The 13,102-nt window shown below is 47.3% G+C and overlaps 1 protein-coding gene across 1 annotated transcript in view; it reads right to left on the bottom strand.

Annotated features, from left to right (window-relative positions):
• Nucleotides 1-13,102, bottom strand: part of LOC140685650 (electrogenic sodium bicarbonate cotransporter 4-like) — a 36,204-nt gene that overhangs the window by 2,513 nt on the left and 20,589 nt on the right. The window contains exons 10-13 of the mRNA XM_072937557.1: nt 7,432-7,500; nt 6,638-6,811; nt 4,312-4,446; nt 1,520-1,587 (exon numbers count right to left, since the gene is read on the bottom strand). Coding sequence (XP_072793658.1) covers nt 1,520-1,587; nt 4,312-4,446; nt 6,638-6,811; nt 7,432-7,500 — 446 coding nt within the window. The remainder of the gene's footprint in view (nt 1-1,519; nt 1,588-4,311; nt 4,447-6,637; nt 6,812-7,431; nt 7,501-13,102) is intronic.

Raw genomic sequence — 13,102 nt, 5'->3', positions numbered from 1 at the left:
GTGCACCATTGGTCTTGGCACAGGTGCTTTGTCTCTGTTCACATGCATCTCTTTCTGCATCCCCTGGGATTAAGCACCATGCCTGCTAGGTCATGGACGGTTATCCTTGTTAAGCTACATCATATTGCTAAGTTTTTTCTTCACTGAAATGGAATCCCACTGTTTAGTGGCCTTTCCTTCCATCTCCTTTCATAGATGTGGTAAAACACCAGTGTAGCTGCGAGGTGCCATCACCAGTTAGCACATTGTCTGCATTTCTGACCTTGTCACGAGCTTTGTGTACTTGAACAGGTTTTTAGAAATGTCTTGGTACAAATTCTCTCTCCATTAGCTGAAACTGGAACAATTTGTGTAGGCTCATTTATTATTTTTGTGGGGGCTGGGTGTGGGTGGTAATTAGGTTTATTTTATTCTTGCTAAGCATGCCCTCTACCACGTGAGCTATACCTTCCGGCCTCGTGTCACCTACTTTAAAATGAAAATAAATCAAGACAAGAGTGCTTTTCCTCTAACACATTTATATATTAAAGATCAGTGGCACTAAGTGCCCAGGAGCCCTGATCGGGGAGGTGGGGTGAGAAAGCAGGCGGAGACGTAATTTGGACTCCAGTGGCCTTGGGCCGGCTGCTTAGGGAAGCTTTACTGGTGATAAGTCTCTTCTCATCCTGGCGATGTGGTAACAGCTCCAACTGAGAGCTCAGAAGATCCCATGCGTGTTTCCTAAACTCTCTTGGGTGAGTGCTGTCTGCGTCTGGAGGCGGCGGCCTCTGGGCTTGGGGTAGCCCGTGCTCTCACTGTCAGATCTGGCACAGAGCGGTTCCTGTGCAGCTCAGGGCCCCCTGTAGGAGCGGGCCTGTCCCCACCATCTCCCCTAGAAATGACAGGCAGACTTTCTGGCCTCTGCATTCTTATTTTCCATTTTTTGCTCCCCCCCCCTTGTTTTCAATCATCAAGTAGTCCCACCTTTTTTGAGGGTGGCTTCTCATGAAGAACAGCAGGGAATCATGTTGTTGGCATGAGAGTTCCTGGAAACTGGCCTTCAAGCCTTTCTTGACTTTGTATCTCCACGAGATCACTGAGCCTTAGTTGGCTTTCCTTGATACCTTTTCTGACCTTTGCTAATTAATGATGCTATTTTTTTATTACACAAGGGTATGAGAGTACCTGATGTTTTGATCCTTAAAGTTCATTTATCCTGGCTTTCAGTAATGTATACTTAAGTCATGTCTAATTTCTGTTTTCTTTTTTCAATGTTGACTTTCAATTTTCATTCTAGTTAACATTTGGTAATAATTTCCTTTTCCAAAGTTGAATACCTTTGTGTATTATAATCATGTTCTATCAGTAAGAGGACACATTTGCTACTTGACACTCAGTAATCAGGTCTGTGCGTTTGTGGACCGGCAAAGGCTTTTTCACTAAGATGCTGGCTAGCCTGGGAAATCCGAGCCCCTCAACCTTCCCGGCCGCTGCTTAGCCTCTTACCAAACACCCAAGGAGCCTACCGCAGGGTTGTTACCTTCGGTCGAGTTCTGAATCACTGAAGGAAGAATCAGAGTGAGTAACTCCAACTGGAAGATCTTTTTCCTGGTAGGAAAATTAAAGTGTCAGATGTGGAGCAGGTTGGAGAACTATTCTGGAGAATACCTCTTTCCCCAGTGCTTCCCTCACCCATTTCTTCTCCTTTCTGTTCTCTTATTAAGCCCACGGCCAATGCTACACAAGAGGAATTCAGGGGCCTCACAGAGATGAGTGGCTTCTGGTTCAGTTATTCCTTCACCCAGAGGTGGGTGGGGGCCAGGCAAGAATGAGAAAGGGGATGAAGTATACAGACGGGAAGGGAAGGAGAATGAGAAACTCAGAAGGGAGAGGTACTTCTGATGAAGAACGTGACGGGAATCCCTTCCTTGAAGGGCCCTAAGGTAGCGGTGGCGGGGGGCTGGCGGGATCCCTGATCTGGGTCTTTGAGGAAAGTGGCAAGCCCTATTAGGAGCCCTGGGGTCAGGACTCAAGTTGGGATCTCAGACGACTCCCAGGATAGACTGTGTTTGTCTTGATGACAAGGCTGTCCGCCAGTAGGGAGCTGAGGCCAGGAGGGGGTAAAGACAGCGATGAAACACCCCATAATCTTCATCAGCAGCGTCTGATGCTGATTTCCAGGCAGCTTCCCTTTCAGCTGGTGGGAGGAGCTTGTGGTCCACGCAGAAGCACAGCCCGACCACCAGGACCTTGACTGAGCTATAGTCCCGCTGTGATGCTGCTTATGCGTTTCTCTACAGGGGACAACTCGGCCTTGGACTTCAGCTGTCAGTCATTTCAGCAACCACTGGCAAACCTGAGAGGTTCAGCGGGTCATGTTTGGATCAACGTGGCCTGAAACAGTGCAAGAGAGGGCCGGGTGGTGTCACAAGCATCTGGGGGCACCCGGGGTAAGGAAGGAACCAGGGCGTCTGCCTGAACTAAGACGAAGATTGATCACTGACGTCTACAGGGTTCGACATGGGGCTTCCATCTGGTTGGAGTCCCAGTTCCTCTAGCCCGGCTCTCTCTGAACTCTGCCTAGCGCAGGAGTCCTTCAGTATCTAAGGCCATCAGCTCTGAGTTAAAGATGAAAGTTCCTTGAGGAAGAGGTGGAGGCTTTAGTAGGAAGTAGGAAGGGAGAGGCACCATGTGTTTTACTTACTGGTAATGCAGTGGATACCGTTTTGGGGATCTGATTGGACACTTTCCATGGGAATCTTTATAACTGAGGGAGGAGGGAACTGGGGCTGGAGAGAAACAGTGGGAAAAGCTGGTAAACACCACCAATACAAAATTGGCTTTCTTGCCAAGATGGAAAATACATGCATCCACAGTATGCAAACCACCATCCTCTTCACACCCAGACTAAATGGGGGGGGGGGTGCCGCAAACACCCCGGGTCCACTGAGGACACGAGAAAGGACAGAACTCTTCTGGGAACGTTACTCATCACACCAGCTTCAGCTGTTGTGGTAACCAGTCACTTTAGAGTGAACCTCACACAGTAGCTGTGTTAAGTCATTTTACACGCCAGACGAATTTATGTAAATCAAATCCCGTTTTTCCATTGAATATATCATATAATCCAGAGATGCTTTTTCCCACCCCTGAAGCAGTTCCTGGCACCTGGTAGTGACTCAAATATTCACTGAATGAATCAATGAAAGAATAAGTATTTGTCTTTTTAAAAGGCACTGAGACTCAATTTCTTTGTTCTTAGAACCTACCTTTGCAAATCATCTAAATCATCAATGAAAAACACGTGAATGGGGATTCTGAGCCTCTTACCTTCCTGGAAAAGGACAGTAATTAAGGACCAGGGGAGTTCTGGCCTATGACTACCATCAGAAGATGGTTTAATAGTCGCCAGTCAGCAAAAGGCAAGATAGCCAGGAAGCCAGTTTAAGGCAGAGGCAGGGATGTGGGCTTGGGTCACTTCGGGGGAACGGGAGCCAGCCATGGTGGTAGGGGTGGCACGGCAGCTTAGCGTATTGGAAATGATTGGATTCGGTCAGGAGTGGTTTTCCTAACCCCTCTTAGACATTTAGCTCTATTCCATCTTGGGTGAGTCCCTTTCCCTCGTGGGGGACAGCTTCATCACCTGTAATGAGCACTTGCACCAGACGACCTCTCTGCCTAGTGTTTTGTGATTCACTGTAAGTTCTGGGCTGGCTTCTGGTCTGTTGACTCCCTGAGGCCTTTGGGGGTGAGATGGGGCAGGATCGTGGGAGAAGGGAGGAGCAGACGGGGCAACTGATTGGTCCCAGCCATCGGGGGAGTGGAGTCACTTCCCTTTCAGTGAGGGCACGTGCCTCTTCCTCCACTTACCTCCCAGTACCTGAGGGGCAGGCCCAGCAGACCCTGTTCCCCGGTCCTCCCACCTGTCTAGGAGTCCAGGCTACTAACGGGTCCCCATTAGATGCCTCCCCCCAGGCCTACCCTCATCTTTGGCGGCCAGTCCTCATAGCCTCCTCCACGATGGAGCTGAGTCTTCACCCTGCTCCCTCAGGGGCCTGCCCTGCGGTTGACAGTGGTCCCGAGGGCCCCAGGAATGGGGAAAAGCAGGCGAGGCCGACCAGGCCTTCCCTGGGTGGGCGGGGCTCGAGGACAGTCACATAAACATGATTTTAGCACCCCAGACCAAGACAAGCAGAAGCCTCAGCTCCTCCTGTCCTGGGCCCAGACCTCGGTTCCTGGCCGCCTGAGAAGCCCCCGCCTGCCCGGCCCGGCAGAAGCGGAGGGCAGGGCTCCTGATCCCTCCCACCAGCCCAGGCCTCACACCCTCCCCACCTCCTCGTCGCTGTCCTCTTGGGCCCCTTTCCTTCTCTTCTTCTTCTTCTCTGGGAGGATGTTGTCAATCCAGGCTAGATCGTGCTGAGAGAAGATGAGGTCCAGAAGCTTTCGAACAATGATGAGGCCCAGGATCTGTGGTGAGAGTACAGAGGAAACCACGGGCTCAAGGCCTCATACTTGGGCACAGGTTTTTCCTCCCTTAGTCGACTTTATTCTTTAGAACCTTCTCAAAGCTCCCACAGACCAGTGTTCACCTCCCACCACCTCGGTTCCTCAGTTGAGTGGCAGTGCCTACCAGTGACCTGGCGCGACAGAGCCCGTGGTGGCTGAGCTGGGAGCGAGGTGGGGATGTGGGCTGGAGAATTAGTTATTCTGAAGATGGGTGGTTCTCGGACCTGGGCTGGCATCAGATCACCTGGTGGGCTGTTAATCCACAAGCTGCTAGGTGCTGGGTGAGTGTCTGACTCAGCAGGTCTGGCGGGGGGAGCTGAGAATTTATTTGCCTCTCCGCCAAGATTCCCAGGAGGTGTTGATGCTCCTGTTTCAGCCGCCACACTTTGAGAGTAGCTGTCCCTTTGCCCGTGTTTCTGAGAGCTGCCCATCTCTCTGCTAACAAAATCTGAATAAAACACACTGGCGTAACTGGAATTTTTAAAGGGAAGCCTAGAAAGTCTGGTTCTGTTCAGGATAAATAAATTAAAGGGAAAAACGCGTGCTCTTTGGGGGAGATTAAACAGTGACATTTTAATAAACACAATGGGTCCAGGTAGCTAGTTATGAATACTGTCTTCTTACTACCAAGAACTGGCCATGAAATGAGGTCAGGGAGAAAACCATGCAGGCAGATTTAACACTGCTTCCTCACTGACCCTGCATCTTGGGAGCAGGGAGAGCTCAGGAGCTGGACAGACCTGGAGTCTAAAACTCCTGGCTCTAAAAATAAATGGTGGTTGCTAGGGGCAAGGGTGAGAAGAGGGGCTGTCTCCACAGGGACAACACGGAATTTTAGAGATGATGGAACTGTTCTGTTTCATGACTATGGTGGTGCAAATCACAACTCTGTGATTTGTCAAAACTCAGAACCACGGAATGAATTTGACTGCATGTAAACTAAAAACTATCAAAGTCGGGGAAGGTATGAACCTAGGCTCTGCTCCTTTCTGGTGTGTGACTTGAGTCATTCACACATGCTCTTTGAGCCTCAGTTTTCTGGTCTGTAAAATGGGGTTACTGGTAGTACGTTAGGGCTGGAGTAGACTAAACGAGACAGCACTCAGTACCTCCAGTGGTGACTGTCCTTTCCCCTCACACCTCTGCACCCCGTGAGGGCACTGCTGGGGGAGACCCACTTCACTTTTCCTAGACTGGTGGTTTTCAACCTTGGCTGCACATTTATGCTTACCTGTAGACTTATTACAAACCAATGCCTGGGTTTCTCCAAGAGATTCTGATTTAATTAGTCTGAGGTAAGGCCCGGGCACATGTAGTTTTAAAAAGCTCCCAAGTGACTCTTATGAGCAGCCAGGGTCAAGAATCACTGACTCAGAGCCCTCCCAGGAGGGCCCACTTCAAATCTGACTTCTGTCCCTAATCCAGCCCTGTAGGCTTTGCGGCTCACTGAGGGCTCCCCCCAAAACATTAGCCCACAGTCCCCCCTCCCCCATTCCCCATGCCCCAGCAGCGGCAGAGGTCACTGTTGTTGGCTTTCCTTCTTTTCCCTTTTTATCCTGGAATAATTTAAAACTTACATACAGTTTCAAGAAGAGTCAAAGAACGCCCATGTATTTACCCCTGCTTCTCCAAACATCATGTTGATGACATTGGACTCTGACGTTCTAAATCTCTTGATTCCAGTTCTCCCTGCCCCCATCCCCCCATTTATCTTTTCAAATTCAGTTACTTTGAAGGATGAAAAGATTTCTATTCAGTACGGATCTACACCTGTACTCGGTGAATTTTGACAGTTGGGAACTCGGTCTCTTTGTCGCTTCTCCATCGTGCCCCAGAGTTGGGGAGATTGGGTGGCTTTTGCGTTCTCGCTGAGCTGCCCTGACCTGAGCTGGGTGGCGGTGGGTGGGTGGGCTGTCACGGCAGCATCCCCCCACTGCACAGACCTTTCCTCCTCCTCACTCCTCTGCATCCTCTCCATTTCCTTCCCCCACCATCTGGCCTGGAGTCACAACCCGAATCTTCATCTGTGCCTGCCTTTGTGACCCCGAGAGAGTCTGGGCATCGCGGAGGAGAAGGTGAGGGCGGACCTTCCCAGGGACACCTTCCCTGGCTGAATCTGCCCCACAGGAGGGGAAGCCTGTGCCCGTCTTACCATGACTGGGAAGATGATGGCGGCCACCGTGGACTTGAGGATCCAGAGCACAGCCAAGCAGAGTATCTGCACCAGGGTGAAGAGATGGATCCGGCGCAGGGGCACGTGCCGCAGGAAGGCATGGTCTGGCTGGTGCTTGGCTGGCATCAGGAAGAGTTTGCAGCGATCCCAGAACTGGCAAGGACAGCGCAAGGCTCAGCCAGGCCCTGGGCACCCCGGTGGCCCTGCTGGGGGCTTGGGACTGGTGGAATGGGTGCCACAGCGGGGTCTGGTCAGGACTTAAGGATGCAAAGGAGGGGGACTGGAGGTCTCAGGGAACATATAGCAAGATCTTACGGTGGGGAGGGCCTGAGCCCTGGTAAGGGGTACAGCCCTGGAGCTGGCCCCAGTGAACATTGTCCACATTCAAGGCGAATGCAACTTAACAGCAGCACAAGCTATCCAAGACATCTGGTGTCTCACGGTAAATAAAGAACAAAACAAAATTTTTCTTCTGTACAGATTGCCCTAGAGAAGACAGAGGTTGAGTAAAATGCTCATAGGAGTCAGCCCGATCTGGGTTTTGAATGCTGAGCCTCAGTGTCCTCATCTGTAAAATAGATTAGATTATAAAACGCCTATAAAGCGCCTGGTATAGTCATTTTCCATACTGGCGCACAGTAAATTGTATTATCAGTATCACTGCTGTGATTTCATTGCCCTGGGAAAGCAAGCACTGGGGTTTCTGCGGCACGCAACCAGACGTGGAGTGCTGATCCCATCAGCTCAGCCTGGGGGGCAGGGGAGGGCCTTACCTGGATGCCATTCAGGGAGGCCACACCCATGTAGAGGAAGACTCCATACAGCACGGGCAGAGGGATGTACTGGAATGAGAGAGGGAAGCAGAGGTTTGGCCGGGGCCTCTGCCCAGGGCAGGCTGTTGGCCACCCCGTTCTGGATGGCAGTGTCTGCCAAGCCACAGACGCAGCCCGGCCAGCCTCGGCTTTCTCTTGCAGCGATCCCAGAGAGCGATGAGAGAGCTGTATGTTTAGAGGAATGAAGTGCCTGTGCGCAGATGTGGAGCCGGAGTGTCAGTGGGGCAGGAGATGGTCTCTGGGGCTCTCCTGCCCCCTCAGGCCGGGGGAGCTAGCCCAGTGTACAGCTGTTCTCCTGGCCCTTTAGACCCTGCAGAAGCCATGTGGTCTGGCTGAAGACACATCTTCTGGAACATGGCAAATCTCCAGAGCCTGCTCATTCCTGCCCTCCCCTTCCTACCTCCAGCCCCAGCTGAGAGACCCCCTAAACTACACTGCTCAGCTCGCAAGAGGTGGGGACTTTTGACGAGCTCACCTGCTAACGAGCGAGGAGTACCTGCTGATGAACAAAACTCTCGCATCATATACAGTCAGATAAAAAAAGAAGCAGAACAGGAGTGTATGATGTAACCACTGCTGGTTGACAAGTAACTGCTACCAGTTTAGTGGGTGTCTTTCCTTCCCATCATGCTTACGGTAGTTGGTTTGCTTTTTTTCAAAATGGGATCACATCACTCATAGTGTTCTACAGTCATTGTTGTGACTCCTTGGAAGCCTTTCACGGGGTGTCTCCACGGCCTGTGTAAGCTGTGTCTCTGCCTCTTGCATCCTTCCCTTCACCTGCACCTGTGACTCAGCACCGCCAGCAAGGCTGCTCGGACTCGCTCCCACGGCTGCCTTGTTGAACACCTGGGAGAACGTACAGTACGGCGTCCAACTTTTAGAAGCCGTTTAAGAATGCCGGCAAATCCAAAGGATATACAACGGAGAAAAGACAGTCACTTTGGCAAGTGGTACTGGGGAGGCTGGACAGCCACATGTAAATCAGTGAGGTTAGAACACCCCCGCACACCATACACAAAGATACACTCAAAATGGCTTAAAGACTTAAACGTCAGATTGGACGTGATAAATCTCCTAGAAAAGAACACAGGCAAAACGTTCCCTGACGTAAATTGTAGCAATGCTTTCCTGGGTCAGTCTCCCAAAACAACAGAAATAAAAGCAAAAATAAACAAATGGGACCCAACCAAACTTACAAGCTTTTGCACAGCAAGGGAAACTGTAAATAAAATGAAAAGGCAACCTACAGACTGGGAGAAAATATTTGCAAATGATACAAATGACAAGGGGTTAATTTCCAAAATATACAAATAGCTCACACAACTCAATGACAGAAACACAAACAACCCAATCAAAAAAATGGGCAGAAGAGCTAAACATACATTTTTTCAAAGAAGACATACAGATGGCCAAGAGGCACATGAAAAGATGTTCAATATCACTATCAGAGAAATGCAAATCAAAACTACAATGAGGTATCACTTCACATTGGTCAGAATGGCTGTATCATTAAAAACCCACAAACAATCAAAGCTAGAAAGGGTGTGAAGAAAAGGGAACCCTTTTACACTGTTGGTGGGAAGGTAATTTGGTGCAGCCACTATGGAAAATAGTATGGAGACTCCTTAAAAACCTAAAAATAGAGTTACCATATGATCCAGCAATCCCACTCCTGGGCATATATCTGAAGGAAACTCTAACTTGAAAAGACACCTGCACCCCAATGTTCATAGCAGCACTATTTATACTAGCCAAGACATGGAAGCAACCCAAATGTCCACTGACAGATGATTAGATAATAATAATTGGAATCCAAAAAATGATACAAATGAACTTATTTACAAATCAGAAACAGATTTACAGACATAGAAAACAAACTTTGGGTTACCAAAGGGGAAAAGGAGGAGGGGAGGGATAAATTTGGACTATGGGACTAACGATATAAACTACTATGCATAATATAGATAAGCAACAAGGATTTACTATATAACACAGGGAACAATATTCATTATCTTGTATTAACCTATAATGGAAAATAATCTGAAAAAAATACATGTGTATATTTTGAAAGTTTCAATGAACAGCACTGTCCTAATTAGTGTGGGAGCAATTAAGGGAGAAATAAAATCTTACATAAAAGACTAAGCTAGAATCTATAATACAAATTTAAAATGTCTTAAAGCTTCTCTTTTGCCTTAATGAGTATGAAAACCACATCAAACACGAGAACTAGGCTAAGTCTTAGACAGTTTGTAGTCACCAGTGACTGAGCATCAAGTCACCTCATTATCAAGTCTAGGAAACTGTCTCCAGTCCTGTCATTTGCTCAAGCAGCTTTCTCAGAAAATCCCAATGGCCCGTGACACCACACTCTGACCAGTGATGGGGCTGTGATCTAGGATTCTAGATTAATCAGTGCAAATCTTTCCTGGATCTCTAGGGAATGGCCCTTTTCAAATATTAACATGATAAAGTGGCAAAACGGTGGCTCTTAGTGTCAGCTTTATACCTCCTGTGAAAGCAGTGAGCAAGGACCACGGTCCTACACACATAAGGACATCACAGCCTTATGATATAATTTGAGGCTGAGAACACAAGATCATGAGGACCAGATGCGGTGCTTCTGACACGGTCAGGAGTTTCTTTGAGGCAGAATGCAGAAATCCACAGTCCTGAAGAATTGTGAGCAAAAAAGGAAACAAGACAAAAAAACCCTCGGGGCTTGGGATGAACTGAGAATATACAGAGCTGAGTGTGTGAGACATTTATGCTGCCTGTCATTTACACGGCCATGGCCATTTCATCCTCCAGTGCCCTCATTTGCCAAGATAACCAAACATTTGCAAATTGGTGATGGAAGAACTGAAGATGATCACTGATCCTCACTGATCCTTTAATAAACATCTGTGTCTAATATCAGCCCAACCACCCACTGACACACAGAGAGGGGTGGGGGGGATTTCGTTCCTCGCTGCTCAAACTGTGGTCTTTGGACCAGCATCATTGGCACCAGTGGTGAGTTTGCTAAAAATGCAGAACTCGGGGCCCCACCCAGATCTACTGAGTCAGTATCATCATTTAACAAGATTCCAAGGTGATTTTTATACACATTAAAATTTGAGAAGCCCTGGAACAGAACACTATTGGAAGAATTGGTATAAAAATTTAATTAGAAATAAATTCTGGGATTAAATCTAGGACCTCAGGTCTGGATTAAGTTCTTGAACTGGCTATACCAAATATCTCTTAAATATAATAACCTAAACCCAATCCAATACTTAGTACAGCTGTCAGCTAGTGATAATGCTTTAATCACCTAACAATTTTGAAAGCCTTGATATAATCAAACCAGAAATCTTTTTTTTTTTCAAACCAGAAATCTTAAACCTTATGTTCAATAAAAATTTATATGTCTTCCTGGCTATAAAATTTATCAAATAGATTAATTCGTGGTTAAATAAAATGATTATATATTTTTTCCACTCATTGTAGAAAAACATGAGCAGGCAGATTTTTCAAATCCTTTTGTGATTGAAGGCAAAGACAATATCAGAGCATTTGGTGGCCCCATAAAGTTTTGCATGACAGCCAAAGCAGTAATGAATATTTTCTCATGTCTGGCAACTTAATCTGTTTATAGGGCCCATTTATTTGTTTATCTTTAAAACTTTTTAAAAATTGAAGTATAGCTGATTCATAATGTTGTATTAGTTTCTGGTGTACGGTTTAGTGATTCAATTTTATATATATATACAATTTTATATATATAAATATACATATATATATTTTTTTTCATTACAGGTTACTACAAGCCATTGAATGTGGTTCCCTGTGCTGTACATATATAGTAGGCCCTTGTTGTTTACCTATTCGGTACATAGTAGTTTGTATCAGCCAATCCCAAACTCCCAATTTAACCCTCCCTTCACCCCCCCCATCCCTGGCAACCGTAAGTTTGTTTTTTATGTCTGTAAGTCTCTATTGTGTAAAAGTTCATGTGTGCCATTGTTTTTTAGATTCCACATGTAAGTGATGTTATATGATATTTGTTTTCTCTGACTCCACTTACTATGATAATCTCTAGGTCCATCCACGTTGTTGCAAATGAGCCCGTTTATCTTTTCTAAATTAATTGCATAAATTAATACAGAAATACAGACCATAGCTTGGAAAAGTTAACATTTGTGCCAGAAACTGCAGCAGAAAGGAGTTTCCGTCACTGCTTAAAATAGAAGACTGTTACATCCCACGGAAGAAAGAGTGATGTGACCACACACCATCTAAAGGATGACCGTCAAAGGCCTTAGCAGAGTCGAATCTTATGTGCAGCATTCTGCATTTCAATTACGTTAAGTACACGTTGTGGCCACGCTATTTCTATTAAGAAGACAGGCACTGTTAGGGCAAAACCAAAAATTTGCTATTATCAGGTATGTCAAACAGGAGTGCAAAACCCTAGAAAATGTAACAAATGTGTCTGTAAGATAACTGACCACAATGCAAACAGAACAGAAGGAAGGAAACTAGTGGAATGTTCTAACTGCTTTGTGTTCTATCCAAATACAAACAGGAGCTTGGGCGAAAGGACTGAGCCCCACAGCGGGGGCAGCGGGCCTGGGCTGCCCGAGGCCGGCTTCTGTCTCACAGGGAGGCGAGCTCTGCACAGGAACTCCTGGCCCCCGAAGTGCCTGTTCTGTGGCTGGAGTGTTTTTATGCGCATGCTCGGCTGTTACATAGTAGCAGGACTGACAGGCAGGCTGGACCTGCTCTGCGAAAGTAACTATTCCCTGGCCATTTAAAATACCCTTTTAAATAAACAAAATGCCTGCCCACCTGTATGTATTCTGTTTCCTGGAAAGTGTAACCAACCCTTAAAAAAAAATCTCCCGCAAACCTACTGTTTGGTTGTGCCCAGCACCAGTTCTCGAGCCGGAAGTAATTCCCACAGTAAACAGATCAGTTAAGATCATAGCTCTTTAGTCAGCCCTGAATGAGCTGTTCTGGGGTATTCGGTGGGGGGGCGGATCTGCAAAAAATTGGGCAACTACAAGTAAGCTTCATTCAAGAAAGGAAAGTCTTTCACAGGCATTAAGGGAAGGACCACTGAATTGGTCCCCATCCCATCCACCCGCCCTGTCCCCGCAAAATCCCTATGTTAAAGTCCATTACAATGTGACTGAATTTGGATATAGGTCTTTTAAAGAGGTAATAAAGGTAAAAAGAGGTCATATGGGTGAAGCCTAATTCAATATGACCGGTGTTCTTTTAACAGCAGAGGGTTGGGGCGCAGACCTGTGCATACACACAGGAAAGACCATGTGAGGAGGAGTGCCACTCACGAGCCCGGGAGAGAGGCCTCAGAAGAAACCGAACTTGCCCACAGCAAGATCTACCCCTAGAACTGAGCGGAAATAAATGTCCATTGTTTACGCCTCTCAGTTGGTGGTATTGTGTTCTGGCCCCCAGAGCAGATGAGTGTCTGGAGTGGAGAGGCTGTTCTGGGGGATGCAGGCTCCAAATGCACCCCCATGTGAGCCCATCTCTTCCAGCTGATCTGCAGGCACAGGAGCAAGAGGAGCTTTAAACAGTGAGAAAAGTCACTCACGTG

The sequence above is a fragment of the Vicugna pacos genome, chromosome 15, assembly GCF_048564905.1.
Source record: "Vicugna pacos chromosome 15, VicPac4, whole genome shotgun sequence".
Taxonomy (NCBI): domain Eukaryota; kingdom Metazoa; phylum Chordata; class Mammalia; order Artiodactyla; family Camelidae; genus Vicugna; species Vicugna pacos.
This window is presented reverse-complemented; position numbering and strand designations above follow the sequence as displayed.